The 19,242-nt window shown below is 31.8% G+C and overlaps 1 protein-coding gene across 4 annotated transcripts in view; it reads left to right on the top strand.

Annotated features, from left to right (window-relative positions):
- LDA (limit dextrinase) overlaps positions 1-2,501 on the top strand; it is a 338,458-nt gene extending 335,957 nt beyond the window's left edge. For all 4 annotated transcript variants that reach the window (XR_016363879.1, XR_016363878.1, XM_089825429.1 and 1 more), the window contains 3 exons: positions 1,704-1,813; positions 1,956-2,055; positions 2,202-2,501. Coding sequence is in view for 2 of the 4 variants with exons in the window: in XM_089825429.1 (XP_089681555.1) it covers positions 1,704-1,813; positions 1,956-2,055; positions 2,202-2,306 (315 nt within the window). In the remaining 2 variants the exon portion in view is untranslated. The remainder of the gene's footprint in view (positions 1-1,703; positions 1,814-1,955; positions 2,056-2,201) is intronic.
- Positions 2,502-19,242: the final 16,741 nt, after the last annotated feature.

The raw sequence follows: 19,242 nt of genomic DNA, 5'->3' as shown, positions 1-19,242 counted from the left end.
CAATGAAACTCATTTGGCAAGCTGATATGTCTAAGAAGAACCTCCACATATGAGATGAGAACAATCCGAACACATAAGATCAACTTACTAAAATTAGCAAGTTGCCACAAATAGCAACTCTACACAAGAATAACCCTTATTGAAAATACAAAACTAAAAATAGAAATATTTTTGGGTGATGCAAAATTGCCCTTACACCTAGGATGCTCCTGCATCACACCTTTAGGACATGTACCTATATATCCAAATGGGCATGTGCCTATTGAGGCAGACCCTAAAGCTGAAACATTTGTAGATCCTTCTTTACTTGCCATTATCAATCAATCTACATAAAATCTGAAACTACAAATTCAAATTTTAATGAAAAATTTAGCAAAAAAATTAGATACAGTTAAAAATTTTAAACAAAATAAATTTGAAATAAAGTAAGAAAAATACTAAGGGTTTGAAATTTTAAGGAAAAGTTGAAATTCTTAATCAAAACATTGAAAAACTCAGTAAAAAATGTCAAAAAAATGGTGCAAGATCGTGTTCAAGTTACTCTAAAGCAATTTAGAGTACCTAGAAAATGTCATATTTTCTATAAACCAAGATGCAACAAAAAAGAGAATATTTTTTTGTTTTTAAAAGAAAAAATTCAGAAAACCTACCTGGGAATCCAATTTTGCTTCAAAATTTACTTCAAATCAACTAAAATACTTGGAAGGTTGTTTAGGCAATCTTGAGCAGCAAATGAGAACCCAAAAATTGAAATGGAACCTTTTTTCCGCTTTCAGACCCTTTTATGCTGCTATGGCCAAGATTTTGACTCGGAATCCAAAAACTAGGTGATTTTTTATCAAATACTCTATATGGTTTTAGGCAAGAAAAAGTGGTTATTGCTTGGTGATTAAAAAAACTCGCTAGTTTTTGTCTTCTCGGCAAGTTTTCTGCGAGTTTATTATCTATGATGTATGTAATAGAAGCTACAACCTCTCATAAGTTCTCCATGTCCTTCAATCAGTCATATATATATATGATTTGCAATTTGCTTCCAAATATTTTTTAAAATTACCTTTAAGATGGCTGGGGACAATAGACTTCCAGAAGTCCCCGAGACACTCAAGGGACTCCTAGGGTGGGGGGACAACCCGGCATCTCACAGATATCCTATCTGGGGCTCTGGGGAGAAATGTATCCGCTTGTTTCACTGGCTTGCTTCTTGCCTTTTCCTTTTCTTCTTATTATTTTTTCATAAAGGGTGAGCATAAGTTGCAAACATGAATTGTAATAAATGAATAAAAGTAGAGCACATCTCCAATTAAAAGTTGTTATTATTACTTACATGTTTTCAGGACGACGATAAAATGTGTACCACCTAGCATAGTATTAGTAGTGAAATAAATATTAATTAATAATATTGAAATTTTATAAATAATCTGCCAGCCACTTGACAGTGATGTCTCAAACGGATTTTTAGTTTCTGTCCAATTACATTGTGACTTTCTTGAATCTTCTTTGTGAGGAATTTGTAGAGGAAAGAAAAAGGACTATTGCATAAGTGGCATGTTTCGATATGTTGCAAGTGTGTTAAATCTCTGAAGTAGAAACTGTCAACACTCAAATCTAGAAACTGATATGTCTAAATTTTATTCTCTTTTTCTCTTCATTGCTATTGATAACCTAAAGATTAATTTTGTAAATAATTTGTGGTAATAATGCAGGCAAGGGTTCGTTTTCACAATACCGGGCCTTCATGGGTTCCCGGGTCTATTATTATGAGCATTGAAGATGGCAATGAAGGAATGCCTGGATTAGCTCAACTTGATTCACTGTACGTAATAATTGTTGTTATGTCATATTCAGCCAGCCTGAAACTGCATAAGATAACATGAAATAAGAGATGCTGAGTTATGCTCATTTTGGTGAGCTAAAGTTCATCAGACTATATTAATCCTTATTCTTTTGATTATTAGGTACCGAAGAATTGTTGTAGTATTTAATGCCCGCCCAAGCAATCTTGAAGTTTCAATCTGTGCACTAAAGGCGTTATCACTTAGTCTCCATCCAGTACAGGTATTTTTCATCGATTCAGTTGCACTAGACAAACTGTACTAAAGGCCATGGCATATGGGATTTTTTTTCTGTAGTGAATGATATTGAAAATGCTTTCGTCGACACTGTATACAGTTGCCTTGATGCAATTTTTCTTTATTCTGCAGGAAGCATCATCTGATGCACGAGTTAAAACTTCATTATATGATAAAATTACAGGCACATTCAATATCCCACCGAGGACCACCTCTGTGTTTGTGGAAGTTAGATAGGTGTGTGTCTGTTTTAAGATATTCAGAGGCAAAAAGAGAATTAGATAAGCTACCCGATGAACTTTGTCTTTACAGCAAAGCCATACATGTTAGCTTAACTATTATCCAAACAAATGCCGCTTGAACTATTAATTTGAAAGTCAAATAAATGGAGAATGTCATTCAACTTTCTATCTATTAACTTATTCTAGTTCTCATCCTTTTCTCCATATAGTTTTTATGTATAGAAGATAATAATTTTATGTACAGAAGATAATAAGAGGTGGCGAAATGCCACTTGAATTACTTATTTGAAAGTCAAATTATATATATATATATATATATATATATTACGTCGAGAGTAATCGTTCTCGAGGCGCCTATTTTTTATTTAATCCCAAAGTTATTTTATAATTGGGATTTATGAAAAAAAATAGGCGCCTCGAGAACGATTACTCTCGGCGTAATATATATAGGTATATATAAGCTAGTAGCAGTCGCGGCGCAACAGATAAATTATTTTTTAATTTTTCTTTTTTTGATATGGTTAGTATTGATTTATTTTTTTCTTTTTAAATTTAGTTGTATAAACTTACTATAAAATTGTAGTCATATAAACTTAGTATAAAATCATTCTTCAACATTTTTTTTAAAAATTCTATATATATTGTTTATTTGCATCACTTTGATTCAATCTTATTTTAAGGATATTATTAGGTAAATTGTTATATTTAAGAGTAGAGTTATGGTTATGGTTAGGGTTAGAAATAGGGTTAGGGTTAGCATTAAGATTTAAATTAGGGTTAGGGTTACAATTAGAGCTAGAGTTAGGGTCAGGATTAGAGTTACAATTAGAGTTAGAGTTATGGTTAGGGCTAGGGCAAGGGCTATTTTAGGATTATGACTATTTTTAGGGTTAGAGTTAGGGTTAGGTTTAGAATTAGAGTTTTGAATCAGGGTTAAGGTTAGAGTTAGGGTTAAGGTTTTAATCAAGACTAAAGTAAAGGTTAGGGTTAGCATTAATATTTAAATTAGGGTTAGGGTTAGGATTTTAATTAGAATTAGGGTTAGGGTTACAATTAGAGCCAGAGTTAGGGTCAGGATTAGAGTTACAAATAGAGTTAGAGTTGTGGTTAGGGTTATTTTAGGATTATGACTATTGTTAGGGTTAGAGTTAGGGTTAGGTTTAGAATTAGAGTTTTGAATTAGGGTTAAGGTTAGAGTTAGGGTTAGGATTTTTGTCAAGATTAAAGTAAGGGTTAAGGTTAAAGTTAGAGTTTTGAGTTAGGGTTAAGGTTAGAGTTAGAGTTTTGAGTCAGGGTTAAGGTTAGAGTTAGGGTTTTAGTGAAGATTAAACAAAGGGATACGGTTAGGATTAGAGTCTAATTATGGTAGAGTTAGATTTATAGTTAGAGTTAGAGTTAGGGGTATGATTGGGTTAAGGATTAGGGTCAGTGTTAGTGTTAGGGTTAGAATTAGAGTTAGGGTTAGGGTTGGAGATAGGCGTATAGAAAGGGTTAGGGTTAGAGTAAGATTTAGGGTTAAAATAATTTTTAGGGGTAGAGTTAAAGTCCAATTATGGTAGAGTTAGATTTAGGACCACAATTAGAGGTAGAGGTAGGCTTATAGTTAGGGTTAGGGTTAGGGTTGGAGGTACAAAGACATTTAATATTATGATTAGGGTTAAAATAATTGCTAGGGTTAGAGTTAAAGTCCAATTATGGTAAAGTTAGATTTAGGGCTACAATTAGAGGTAGGGGGAGGGTTACAGTCAGGGTTAGGGTTAGGGTTAGAGTTTCAAAAAGATTAAATATTATGATTAGGGTTAATGTTAGAGTTAGGGTTAACGTTAGAGTTTTGAGTCAACTTTAAGGATAGATTTAGGGTTAGGGCTAGGGCTAATATTAAAGTACAATTATGGTAGAGTTAGATTCGCGGTTAGAGTTTGGGGTACGATAGGGTTTCGGTTATGGTTATGATTATGGTTGGAGTTAGAGAAAGGTGTAGAGAAAGGATTAGATTTAGGGTTATGGTTAGTGTTAGTTTTACATAATGAGTTAGGGATATGTATAGAGTTACATCAGGGTTAAGGTTAAGGTACAAGTTTGAGTCAAGGTTAAGTTTAGAGTTAAGGTTAGGGTTAGGGTTAGGGTTTTAGTCAACATTAAAGTTAGGGTTAGGGTTAGGGTTATATTATAATTATGGTAGAGTTATATTTAGAGTTAGAGTTAGGGGTAGGGGTAGGGTTAGTGTTAGTGTTAGGATTAGAGTTAGGGTTAAGGTTACGGTTAGGATTGGGGTTAGGGTTAGGGTTAGGGTTAGAGATAGGGTCAAGGTTAAGTTTAGCATTACAATTAGGGTTAGAGATAAGGGTACATAAAAGGTTAGGGTAGGGGTTAGGGTTAGGGTTAGGATTAGGTTTATGGTTAGAATCTGAGTTAGGGTTATAGTTTGAGTTAGGGGTAGACAAAGCATTAGAATTATGGTTAGGATTAGAGTTAGGGGAGAAGAAGGACCACGGTCAAAGTTACGGTTATTGTTATGTTTAGAATTACATTTAGGAGGGTAGCTTGTTCTCCTTACACATGCCTATTAGCATAATAGAACAATATAAGGATTAAAATGTTCCTTATGTAGTTTTATAACTTTATTAGTTACATTTATAAATATACAATTAATTAATGTTAATTATGCTTAGCATGAATAGTGTACAATGAAGGAGTACTAAACATTATTGAGGTAATGATTACACTTAAAATGAGTATAAAATGAATATTATGCTTTAGAGTGGGTTAATAGTTAGAAATAACACATCAATTTTATACATAATTTAATGATCAACATATTAATGATATATCTCATGTAAAAGCTTTAATAATACAAAAACAAAGGTCAACAAAAAGCATTTCAAATATTTGGAAGTATAGTTGAGAAGAATTTGAGATAAAAAGTTAAATCGTTTATTTATTATTTCGATACATAGATGGAAGGAGAACAATATCACCTAGTACAATTATCTGGATAAAGTAATAAGTGAAGATTTGAAAAATGTTAAATCATCATATGGACCATGTGTATAGCTCTCCATAATGATGTAAGTACATCACATATTCTTCAGATATTAAAATTGTATTACGACCTTTGTTTGTAATATGATCATCATAGACCTCTTTCATCATGGATGGAAACGCATCTACTTTTGCAGATGTGTTGCGTACATATTTGGCAACATCTTCCAGCTCCATTATCTCTATCTCTTGTACATGATCAATAGATAACGCTGCATTCTGAAGTGCTTCTACCATAGGTGTACAACACTGTTTAATTATGCGTGCACACTTCTGAAACTCTGTCTCAAAAAAATGATTTGACTGTACAGAAGAAGTTGGGCTAGTGTCGACAATGCTTGATTGTCTATTAGAGGCTTCCATGCCTGAAAAAATGATGGAAAACAATTTAGATAGCATCATCACGAATAAAAAAAGAACAAATGTATACTTAATGAGAGGTATATAAATTTTAAATGAATAATGGTTTTGAAAAAATAGAACAGGTCACTTAGTACAATCAATTATGGAGAAAATGAATATAAAAACCAAATTGTACTAAAATTTGTAATGAAACTTTGAGTATTGAAACATGGTAATATTATGACCATTCATGGATATTGAAGAATAGACAAACATAGATTTGAAATATCGAGTAGCAATGTATTGGTTGAAAGTCGTAGCAAAAACATTATGATTTATTTTAATTGGACAATGTCTTTATGATTAGAATTAATATTATAACCTTAATTTGAGGACCCAAGTGATGATCATAGTTAAATTTACAAATTAGAGAATTAGTAAAATGAAATATCAGCCTAATGGAACTTGCAACCATTAAAATGTACAAATAATAAGGTTTTCATGTCAGATTGAGCATATCTAATTATAGTTTTCATTAACTATGGAATATGGAGTATCAATGTGCATAATAAGAATAACAGCATAATAGTTGACGATGATGATCACATAATGTAGTAGAACAAATAAATCTTTATTATTAAATAATATGTCTAAAAGCATCAATGATTGTCATTTGTAGAGAATAAATGCACTGCCTTATCAAAATCATCATTGCTTACAACATCTAACCTTATAGGTGTTCGTGTCATAAGCAAGTTCATGTATGTCACTTGGTTGCACTTCAACATGTTGTACTTCAGATGTTTGTACATCTCGAAGGACCCTCTCAGAAGTACGCTGACGATTGTTTCTTTGTACATTTATGTGCTCTCTTTCATCATTCTCTAGTTGTGCAATTGACACTTCAGACCTTCTTCTACCATAACATTGCTCGTTTCTTTGATTTAATGTTATTCTTTGTTGTTCTCTTTCATTTTCTGTTTGTTGTTGTTGTTGTTGTTGTTGATGTCTACAGTATTCTGTGCGATATTCTCTTTGATATTGCCTTTGGTATTCTCTTCTTGCCTCCTTTGATTCAAAATTTAACCTAGGTCTCACCATAGCTAGTATAAAAATAATATCAGTGATTTACATTCTAATGTGTCAGTATAAAGATTAATGCCTAAAATTTAATATTTATTCTTTTAAAATTGCATATAAAAAAGAAACATAAATTAAAATAAATATATGGTTATGCAACAAAATTAAAAGTATAAGTCTCGTTTTTCTTATTTAAAAATAAATAAATTGGTATTTTAATAAAATATTTGGAAAATGGCGGCATTGCCATCCACTTTTCAAATGTTCATATGTAAAGATTAATTTTAATCTAAATGTAAATTACAAAACTGTTATAATTGAAATAGTAATCTAATTCAGAATGATACTCTAAATCAATATATTACTCTTAATGAAAACATTAGAAATATGTTGAGATATAGTTAACATTATAATAAATTGCTTACTATTATAATATTTAAAAAATGGCGGCATTGCCTTCCATTCTTTAAAGATTGATGCCTAAAAGTTAATATTTATTATTTAAAAATTGCATGAAAAAAATAAGCATAAATTAAAATAAAATATATGGCTACTCTAATTTTCAAGTAACAAAATTAAAATTATAAAATTAAGTTTTTATATTTAAAAATAAATGAACTGGGATTTTAATAAAATATTTGAAAAATGGCAGCATTGCCATCCACTTTTCAAATATAATATGTTATGATTAATTATAATCTAAATGTAAAGTACAAAACTATTTTAAGCAAAATAGTAATCTAATTTAGAATATTAATATACTAATCTTAATAAAAAACTATTATAAATCAAACTACTTATGCAAATGAAAATAGTAATCATTAAATTTATAAATCACTTTTTTTTTAAATAAAATATATTGATATGGCGGCATTGCCATCCATATGAAATATTATGGAAAATAAATACAAGATTAATCTAAAAAATACATTGAAAAATATGAAAAACAATAATGCATGAAACATGCAAATGTAATTTTGTATAGAACAATGTAAAAATTAAGAAATATCATATAACAAATAAATTACAACTAAATGTAAATAGTGTAACTACTATTCTAAATGGAGATAATAATCAAAATGCAAAATAAAACTTAATAGGGAAAAAAATTTAACAAAAAGCTTACTTTGCTTTTTGGATCTCCTTGTTGATCTTCAAATGTAAAATGCTTTTCTAAATGATGTATCTCCCTTTCTTCTTCCCAAAAAAGTTTGATCTACCTCTCAAGAGCAATGAAAGCTTTACTCAAACCCTGTCTTCTGCAAATATGTTCTTCTACGAATGAAGAGCAAAAATGAGAGGATATGAGTGTTTTATAATCAGAGAAAAAACTCTTCATCTCCCACTTAAAAACTATTCAATTTCCACTAAAGGAACTCTTCAAATTCCACATCTCCACTCCTCCACTCCTCTACAAAATTCAAATTAATTACTAAAAAACGCCAATAAGACAATATTACACAACGAAATTAAAAAAAAACAGTGTGTCTACATGTCGTCATCTGTTTTTTTCAAAAAAAATATATTAAAAAAAAAATACATTAACCTGCCATGTTATCTGTTTCGTTGAAAAAAAAATATTAAAAAATAAAATAAAATGGGTTGACAGGCCATCACCCCCGCCACCCCATGGGGCGTTGTTTTATGTGGCAGCAAGACTGCCTGTCAGCGACAGTAACTGCCGCTGACAGGTGGTCTTGCTGCCTTACTCCGCAGCCCACTGCTGGCATTTTCTTTTTTATTGACATTGTAACTGTCGTGTTGTGGCTGTATAGAACACCTCTCGGCGTAATGAGATGTCATTGTATTCTAGTTCTATCTTTTTCTTCATGTTATTTTTATGCAGAGGATAATAAGAGGTGGTGAACCAACCAATATATGACTCGTTCTCTATTGCATGTGACTCTTAATGATATTGCTTAGCTTTACACTTGACATTTCAGTCTTCTAATCCGTGTACTCTTGTACATTCTCATTATGTGGATATCTGCTAAGTAAACTCTCTGGCGATTAACTCCGTGATGTGTGGTTTCTTATGTTGAACTTTATGAACCTCAAGCTTTCATGTCATTGAAATTTTGTTCACAAGCCAAATCCATAGGTCCCAATGTCCAAGTATTTGAGAGACAGAAAAAGAAAATATATCTATTTATAGACTTCATTGTTATAAACTCTCATCATATTTGTTTAAATTGAAATTTGGTGAGATGTTACTGTTTTAATATCTTACAAGAAAGATTTGGAATGGAATGCAATAGTATATTTTTAAATTAATTTTAATATAGGAAGAAATTGATCTGTTTTTTTGAAAAAACTTAATTGTTATAATCTTTATTAAAAAGAATTGTTTAGTTTAAATAGTTTAAGATTTAGTATAGATTATACTTTGAAAATCTTTTTAATAATTTGTAAAATATGTTGATGAAAACTTTTGAAATCATCTTTTTAAGTAATTTTGGATGAAGCATTGTAACATTCTTTATAGTGTGATGGCAATTTGTCTTATATAGAAACAATAAACACCTTAAGATTGTACCACAACGTATGATAGGTGCTATGAGAATGATAAAGTTGTGTGTGAGCCATTAGGGTCTTGTGTTGCTTGGGTGGTTTTCTAGGTGGAGGATGTTTGAGTAGATATAGCTTCTTGTGTTTGTGTGGCTTTTGTTACTTGAGATGTGGAAGTTCTTTGCAAAGTGGCTATTGGCATGGGGGTAATTGCAGGTGGTTGAGGCAAAAATGGTAAGTTTTTTGTCTCTACGAGTGGCATACCTATGGTGAATAGTAGATGTAATTTTCTTATACGTGGAATGAATGATGGTAGTGATGCTTGTATGGAAAAATGTTATTGTAGCTATGACATGGATAGTTGCGATTACTTGTGTATACATGTTTTTCTACCCTTTGTAGTCAAGCTCAAAGATGTAAAACTTTAGGAGATATCAACATTTAAACAAGACTAACACAAAATAAAAACACATAACCTCCGATTGAACTAAAATGAAAGCATCCTTATTCCATTCGATTTGTTCATTATGGATGGATGTGGGTATTTTTATCCAAAATACAATATGTTAATACCCAAGGAATAAAGCTGTCTAATATTTAAATGAAGCTACATATGTGTACAACAATGGAGATCAAAGATGATGCAAAAATAGTATGACGAACTAGCTTGCAAATAATGACCTAAATGATAGTGATGGAGTCCAAATTCTATCAAACTAACATGATTAAAACTAAGATGAGTCTAACATACTAAGATATTCAACATAAGATATTAAGATAACATGAAAATACTATAGAAATGCTCTTAGAACTATAGGACTATACTAGCGTGATAACAATAGATTAAAGCAAGGAGTGAGGCCTCCTATTATAGATTTTTGGAGGGAGTTTAGAGGCTTAGATGAGGTGGAACCTATGTGGCATCTACTTAAGAGGCAATAGGAGACTTTTTGCAGCCATGCAAAAAGCATGGGAAACTTATAAAGTGAGCAATCATTAAATAAAAGGGACAAAGTAGAAGAGTCGAACAAGTTCAAGGTTGCTCACAAAGTGAGAAATTTCTGAGGAGGGAAGAGTGAACAAAAATCTACTTGGTTGTAATTGGTTATTTGTGGACGGTGGTTAGGCACCTTGGAAAGGGTTACTAACACATCTAAGAAACTAGTTGGGCCTAATAGCTTATGAAATCACATAGATTCTAGGAACTAATCAAGCCTTAGCTTAAATGCATGTGTTGTGAGTGAGTTGATGGGTGTAGGCTAGGTTTTAGGTTGGGATTTAGATTTACATTAGGTTAAATTAATATAAACCATGGTTAAGAAGAAAAAGATAAATGGATGGGTTTAAAAAATAGAAATTTATTTGAAAAGATATTTATGGGGAGAAATGTTAAAAATAGAATTTAATACATTAGAAAGGTGTAAATAGTTTAGGCAATGAATCCATTTAATTAAATAAGTATTTCATATCAACATTTTAAGATAGAATGTGTCCCACCGGGCTTGCCATATGAAAAGGTAAGATTTAGGAAATCACCTTCTTGGTGGTTGGGGGTTTTGGATGATCACTACATGGTTTAGAGAGTTTCCATTGTTGGGGATGGTTCGGATACTTCTTCTCTGGAAGATATTTATATGGTGAAGGATTTTGTTGTTGTCTGAAGTGTTTCAAATGATGTCCTTATGGCAGTGACCAAGAATGTTGCAGTAGTCCCTTCTTCGATTGTTGTAACAGTTGATCTGTTTGTTGCCCCTCTCGCAGCTCTGTCTTAGAACAGTTTTGCTATCCCTTCTTCTATTGTAGTCCAGAAATCGTGTGGTGGAGATGTTTCTTCTCCTGTCATGAGGGTGTTGGGCGTTGGTTGCAGTACTGATGACCTTGTGTGGCAGAAGGTTGTTGGTGTTGGAATGTCTTAATGGAAAGAATGCTTCTGAGAGGGGGGGGTGAATCAAAAGTATTAGCTTTTAGCCTATTTTAAACCCTTAATAAAATATAATTGAAATGAACATGCATGCATATAAACATTAAGCAATCATGAGAAACAAATATGCATCACCACATAACACTTAAGATTTTGGTAACCCAGAAACCCTCTAGGAATAAGAAGGTAAAATTGGGGTGGGGATGATACTCACAAAATCACTACAGCAATAATGTTTAACCACTTCTGATGGTCTGCCTTATTAAAGGCTTGCCTTGTTAAAGACTTTACACTGTGTCAATAGTGACTTGGTTAAAGGATTTACAAACACTTTACATGAAGTGTTACCTTATTAAAGGATTTAATCACCTTTTCAAAGGCTCTACAAAATAGCTGTTAAGCTAACTTATCAACATAGGGTTTCCTTTCTAATACAATGGCTAGAGAGTATTAGGTATAATAAACCTGATAGCTTACAATCTTTGATTGCTTAACACAAGCACTTGATCGGCTTTCTCTTATCTTGATCCTTTGAGATTTGATATTTGTTTGTATCCCTTGCTTTGTTTTGATCAACTGAATGTCTAACTATTGCTCTCTTCCTCTAAGTCTTTTTACTTTGAACTCCACTATATTTTTACCCATGCACTCCTCCTTCCATCCTCTTCATACAATGAGATTTTGTCTTCCTTATAAAGACATTCAAAGACTTAGGGTTAGATGTGGATTTATGATCCATATTGAATCTCTGTTTTCTGCTCATTCCTTGCACTTTATTATTGGTTGCATGCCTTCTCCATTTTTCTTATTGGCTGCAAATAGATTGCATAGGAAATATAAAAGATTCGGTCTTATCACTTAGATCCTTCGAGATTCGTCATATGTCAGCCATAAAAACAGTTTACATCTGGATTAGTGAAGTTACAAACTCATATGTGCATTATGTGTTACTCGGCACTTACTAATTTTTAATGCTCGACACATGTAACAAAACTATCTCACTTGGCTTCCGTTGCATTTCTATTTTGCTCGGCATAGTCTGTGACTCGGCACTTAAATATCACTCGGCTCTTGTATCATGCTCGACACCTGAAGTCACTCGGCACTTGATCTTCACTTGGCACTTGAAGGCTGCTCAGCACCTGAAGATCACTCGACACTTGTTGGATTTTCTGACTCGGCACATGTTGTATCTTGGCATGTATAATGTGCACGGCTTCAATGTAGAAAGTGGTTAAGTGTGTTGGCACTCAAATGTCAAAACTATTCAGAGATTAACAGTTGGGAAGGTGGAGGATTGATGGACAACAATAAAAGGAAAAAAAGTCAAGCCCTCCAATCCTTTGTTTGATATTTCTCAAAAGACAGGACCGAAAGGTAAATCTTGAGGCTTGGTTTTTGTATTTGGTTTGTCCTTTCAAAACTTGCTGCTCGCCTATTCTTCTGAGGCTGCCCCTTTTTGTTCGGCTCTCCTGGCCTTTTTGGCTTGTTGTTTCTTTGTAGTTTGACATGATTTAGGACTTAATGTGTATTTCTTTTGTAACCATGGGGTTTCAGGCACTTGTTTCAAGACTTGTTTTTAGTGGCAGAAGTGTATTGTAATATCTGTGAGGCCACCCTAGTCACCAAATTTTGGTAGGTGACCTATTTCACCTTTGATTTGTTGTATCTTTAGTTCGGGCTACATTGAAAATATTTTGATTTGTAAAGGGTTTCAGGAACCTTTCAAAACCTGTTTTCCTTAATCAAAATCATTTTAAGATAGAATTTTAATAATAATTAAATAAGATAATATTATTATAATATTTAGAAATAAATAATAATACAATCCATTATCAATAAAACAAGCTATAAGAATAAATTAAATTAGATAATAATAAAATTATATTTGATGAATAAATAAATATAATTGACTATAAGAGATTATAATGTAGAAAGTAAATAAATAATATAATATAAATTAATATAGTTAACTAATCTTTAAATGAAAAGTCAAGAGATGTGTAATGAAGAGACATGAATCCTACAAAATAAGATATAAAAGAGATGAGAGTTCATTTTGGAAGAAAAAAGAAAGACTATGAGGAGATAAGTGTTAAAGAGGGCTTAATGGAGGAGGAAAAGAATGAGAACATAAGGAAGGGATTTTCTCAAAACGTTTAAATGATGAAAGGATGTGATTCTTCAAAAAGGTATTTATTATGAATAGTTCTGACTCTTCAAAATGTTGTAATTACAAAGTGTTGTGACTTTTCTTAAGGACATAGATGAAAATCAAACAAGATTTATAAATTATCTTTGAATAAAAAATAAACAGGAACTTATGAATACAAGAGCAAGGAGTTAGAGTCCATGTCTTTTGTTCGAGATAGCAGATTGATTTATGTTTAGAACATAATGTACGAACATTTGTGCCATGTTTAGTACAATAGGGGAATGAATGACTATGTAAGAAGTCTTCATCATCACCAAAGTAATTGCTAAATGACCCTTAAAAATATATGATGATTCAAGTTTCAGTACTTAAGATTACAAGTATAATGTTGTATTATACAAGTGACATCAAATCTATATATAAATACAAAGGTTTGAAAGATCCTAGCCAAGTATTCTTTAGTATTTATCCACAAGGCTTTTTTTCAATATTGGTTTGGATGTGACTTTTTGAACATATAATTAGTACGCATAAGGAGAAAATGCTAATTTTACACAATTTTTATATAATATTGTAAATTTTTATTTATGGTCAGTATTAATTTTAGTCTATGTTGACCTAATTGAAAGTGTTATTTTTAGCAATAATTTGCATTCAATTTCTTTTATTGTGTATCCTCTTGTTCAATTTTAAAAATCTATAAATTAAAAATTTAAGATCGTACAAATTTAAGATATTTATATTGGTATTTCACAATACAAATTATTAAACTTTTTTAAATTACATTTTCTCTATCATAATATTTTCTATTTCTTTAATATTTAAAAACATTAAAGTACTCTAAAATTTAATATTATTTTGTAAATTTAATAATATTTTGTATTATTCTTTTTTCAATAATATTATTTAGATTCATATATAATTCTATTTTAAAACTTTCAATTTTAACTTAAAATAGTCTACTAAAAGATATTTTTCTACCTATTTTTTCAATATATGTCTGAGAGTGAACTTCCTTCTCTCCAATAACTTCCTAAGTCAGTGCCCTCCTTAATGCATTGTCATCTATTGCACTTTTTTTATTAAAAAAAATTAACTTTATGACATGTAATTCTAGATTCAGACATACAATAAATTCATTCTTATCTCATTCATTTTTTTTTGCTTTTTCCACTTTTCCAGCACTTTATTCTAGAATGTGAGGCCTACAAGGATAGCATGGATAAGTTTGCGGATACTATATGTGACAGTTCTTGGCATAACCTATTCAACGAAGAGTACATTGAGCAATTGGGGGGGCTCATCATTAGTCTACACAAGAGGCGAACAGCGCTACTTAAGTCTGCTTGAGTTGTCTTGCTGTCCCATAGGCTATTTTTGGCCTCGTGGACATTAAAATTTTATCTATCTATCTATCTATCTATCTTCCATTGGCGAAATCAAAGCCATTATTTCCCTCACATTCATCACTCACCATTGAAGCACTAGAATTTTTGCACATAAAGTTTGAATAAACATTGGACAAGTGAAGAAAAGTGAGGTAATGGAGACACCGAGGAATACAAGAGTGGAGGCGTTCTCGAAAGGCAAGCATGAGGAGGTTGTCACATTGTGCAAACAACTTCTTAAGTAGCTCGACAACAAAAATAATTACGATGCCTTTGTTTTTATTCATAACTTGAATCTAAAAATACAAGTGCAGAAGCCTACTACTTTGTGCATTTCATAGTTAATGTATGTAGCTTTGTGCCATCAGTGCTGGAATTTCAGTGATTGGTGAAGTCAGTGGAATGAGGGTTGGTGTTATTTAGGTCTGACTGTGAATTAGGGCTTCAATGCTTGTTGTTTTGTTGTGTAGTCCTTAAATTTATTGGGAGAAGACTCTTTTTCTTTAGTGGGCTGAAATTTATGGCTTTTATAACAATAAGGAGCTCAAATTTGATCCAAAAAATGGAAACCTGAGATGATTTTGAAGCTTTAGTGATGTTGCGTATAGAAGGAAAATTTATTGACCAAGAATCTTGAGCTATATGAAGTGAATAGCATGACATTAAAGATAAAAGACACTTCTCTCCAAAATGTTGTTGTTTGATTTTCAAACCCTAAAGTGGACTCCTCATTTTGAAGAACCTTCTATGATTTTATTTCTTTAATTTTTTATCTTGAAAAATCAATTTTACCTCCAGAAAAAATGTTAATAGCCAATGGAAAAAGAAATAAATTATTATTTAAAAATAAATCATTTTTCAACTTTAGTATTGTGGAGATTTTGTTTTATAAAAATTAGTTGTGCATCGTCACTGGGAACAATAGTTCCTTTCCTTATAAATAAGGCAAGGGCTAATAAAATAAAAGGTAATTTAGATTGGAATATTCCAATATAGAAAAAGATATATATGGTATCAATTCATATCAATGAAATGTGATCCCATTTAAGGGAAATGTAAGGATTTAATTAGCAAATAATGTAGACCTTAAGGGATACCTATCAAAGAAGATGCCTGACTAATTGAGGGTCATATTGTAGAACACATGTGGTCCTCTCAAGTGATTATGAAGCCTAACTTGAGTGACAGTTTCATGGAAGATGGAAGAATAATCAAAGACCATTCTCTAGAACACAAGGGATCTTCCTAGAGGGTTAGGAAGCCTAATTTAAAGGAATCCTCAAGGATTATGTAGAAACAAATAAATCCAAATATTAATTATTATAATTTAATTTAATAGATTTTACTAGAAAAACTTTCTAGATTGGTCTCATTGAGAAACAACTTAAGGAGGGGAAACATTTCAATTGGTATCAGAGCTATGGTCTTGCCTTCTTGTAAAGTGATAAAACAAGGAAATGTTCTAATGAAAAAAAAGGAATCAAACAACACGCATATGTTTTGTGTATAATTTGTATGTTCATGCATCTATGTGTATACTTAGTGTATGTTTTGTAGATTAATTTTTATTTATGGCCAACTCCATGATTTCAAAGATATGAATTTCTAGATAAAGTTGACCAAAGATCAAAATCGAGTTAATACCCGTATAAGGAGTAAATGTAGTAGGCCCCATGGACATTTAATTTGGTGTCCTAGTAGTGGATCGAAACACAAAGGGTGATCATCATTTCTTATACTTTGTCTTTTGTGGCCATGTTCCCTTTTTTAATATTTTCTCATACTTTGTTTTTAATTACTTTTCTTATTTTTATATATTAATACTAATTACAATATTTAATTTTAATATCATTATTTATTTTTAATAATATTATCTTATAATTATTACTAAAATTATATCTCAAAATGGGGACATGATAAAGTGAATGAACATAAGTAATACAATTAATTAAAAAAGATTAACTATGCTATCAAGGGGTATTAACTAAATTCCATTTAATTAGTAAGAGTGTTAAGGGACATTTTAAGACATCTACATTTTGTCCCTATTTGATGCCACGTCAAAGGTTGTGTCATGTCAAATAAAATTAAAAAAGATGCCCAAAGTGAAGTGGAGACCTACGAGTCATGTTAGAGAAACAATGATGAAAGCTTGTGCATCCTAAAGAAAATAATGCAAAAAATAAATTCTATAGAATTTTCTCAAAAAAGGGTTGAAGGTGTTGGAAATAGGATATTGTTGGCACTTCGATTGGTTGCAGAGATGTCTTAATGATAGGTTTTTTCATTGATGTTAACATTTGTTCTTTGGTTGAAGATAGGCTCAGATCATGTATATCATGTGTCATCGATTATTTCATAGAAACCAATGGTTGATAGATTTGGATATGCGAGATTACATTTGTGTAGAGGGAGTGTAGACATTATGTTTGTGTTCATTGTACTTTGTTTGATATTATAGATAAGTTACAGTTTATTGGTGAAGACTCATGATGGACTAGTAAGTAGGAAAGTATGCCAGAGGCAATTGTAGCATTTTTTATGTAGCTTGATGGCAAGCAGGATTTAGTGATGGCAAGCATGGTAGATGCTAGAAGAATTGTTTGTGTGTGTATGTTTGGATTTTTTATTCATTTGGCTTACTTTAGAAAGGCCATTGATGTGTAACATGCAATGCATTTTACTGGCAATCAACTAAATCATTGTAGTGTATGAATTGCTATTGGTAAGTCTTAAATTCTTATGGTAGTGTGTGGAACACTTCATGTAATGATTGTATAATTTCTTGAGAAGATGTATATGCCTTATCATGGTCCTATGTAACTAATTGTGCATTAGGGAAGCCCTAATAGGTCAACCTAATTAATTGTTTGTAATTGGTATGAAAGAAGTTATTGTGAGGTATGGAAATAGTTATGATGATGGAATGATAAGAATAGATCTGAGCATAATGCTAGATTGTGAGAGAAGATCTAAGAAGTTGTTAGATGTTTTGAGAAGAGGTTTGAGTGGAATCTATCATTCCTAGTGGACTTTAAAGGAAATATTTTTGCAAGTTAGAAACCAAGCAACTAAGTTAACATTGTTCAATTTGTTATCCTTTTGTAAAGGTGGTTTAACCTTTCATCCTTTGAGCAATGAGCTCGAGTAGTGTGAATTTTGTTCTCATCAACTCATAATAGGGTTAGAACCTTCATACAAGGGTTCAAGGTCTTCTAATAGGGATGTTACAAGCTAGAGTTGTCATTGCACCAAAAGATTGACCTATCAATGCTCAATACAACCACTAGATTTATAGAACACATGAGGTAGTTAAGCCATGTCAGGAATCTCGAAGGGGAACATTGGTGGTTGGTCCAATAATCCCCCCGTCAATGTTACTCGAGGAGATTCGAACCTATGGCCAAGCTTTGATACCACTTGTTACAATCTAGAGTTGTCATTGCACCAAAATATCAACCTATCAATGCTCGATGGAACCACTAGACTTATAGAACATAGGAGGTGGTTAAGCCATGTCACAAATCTCGAAGGGGAATGTTTGTGGTTAGTCCAACAAGGGATATGTCCTTTAACAGAGACTATTGTACTAAATGCATTGAATTTGACTCATGAAAGGGTCATAGCCTTTTACAAGGAACTTGTGTATTAGGACATCATTTTGTGGGTTCGATCGCCATCAAGGGTTTTTCTTGAGAACAAAAATCATTGTATCATGATGTATGGTTTCTTATTGTTGTGCATTGTTCTTTTAATTTTTGGTGATCTGTTTAATAAGTTTTGAATTAATTTTATTTGCACACAACTAATTTACCCTCGCCTCTAAGTTTCGACTTTACTTCTTAACAATTGGTGTCATAACAATAGTTCCTCTTTGAGAATGAAGCTTAACAGATTGAGGAGACCTACAATGGCATACAAGAAGGAAAGCCCCAATTTTATGGAGATAATTATGATAGTAGGAAGAACAGGATGAGAGCACATATGATCTATGTAGAAATTTATTATTAGTTGATCACAAAGAATCAAAATGATATTAAATTAAAGAGTGAGCTATCTTCATGCATAGATGAGGAGAAGAAGAAATTTTAGTACAACATGATTACAAGAGAAGCCCTAATTAATGCATTATCAAAATAAAAATTTGCAAAGGTAAAGGAACTTGATGTTGCACATGAAATCTAAATCAATTTAGAGAAGTTATGTGAAGGATATAGGTACATCAAGTAGGAAAAGTTGCATAACTAGAAAGAAAGATTGGAAAATACAAGAATGCAGGAAGTTGAGACCATCAGCGGTTATGTTCAAAGAATCACAGAGATTGTGTCAAGGATAAAGAGCATAGGAGGAATAATACTTGAAGATGAGATAATGCAGGAAACTCTCAGATCTTTGACACCATTGTATGAGAAAAATGACAATGTTATTAAGGAAGTGATTCCTCTCCTCAAGTAATTAAACATGGGATGTTACTTGGTAATTTACAAGCTTTTGA

Source organism: Cupressus sempervirens, chromosome 1 (genome assembly GCF_028749045.1).
Source record: "Cupressus sempervirens isolate cs-2001-9-10 chromosome 1, ASM2874904v1, whole genome shotgun sequence".
NCBI classification, from domain to species: domain Eukaryota; kingdom Viridiplantae; phylum Streptophyta; class Pinopsida; order Cupressales; family Cupressaceae; genus Cupressus; species Cupressus sempervirens.
Note: the sequence above shows the minus strand (reverse complement) of the source record. Positions and strands in the feature narration are given on the sequence as shown.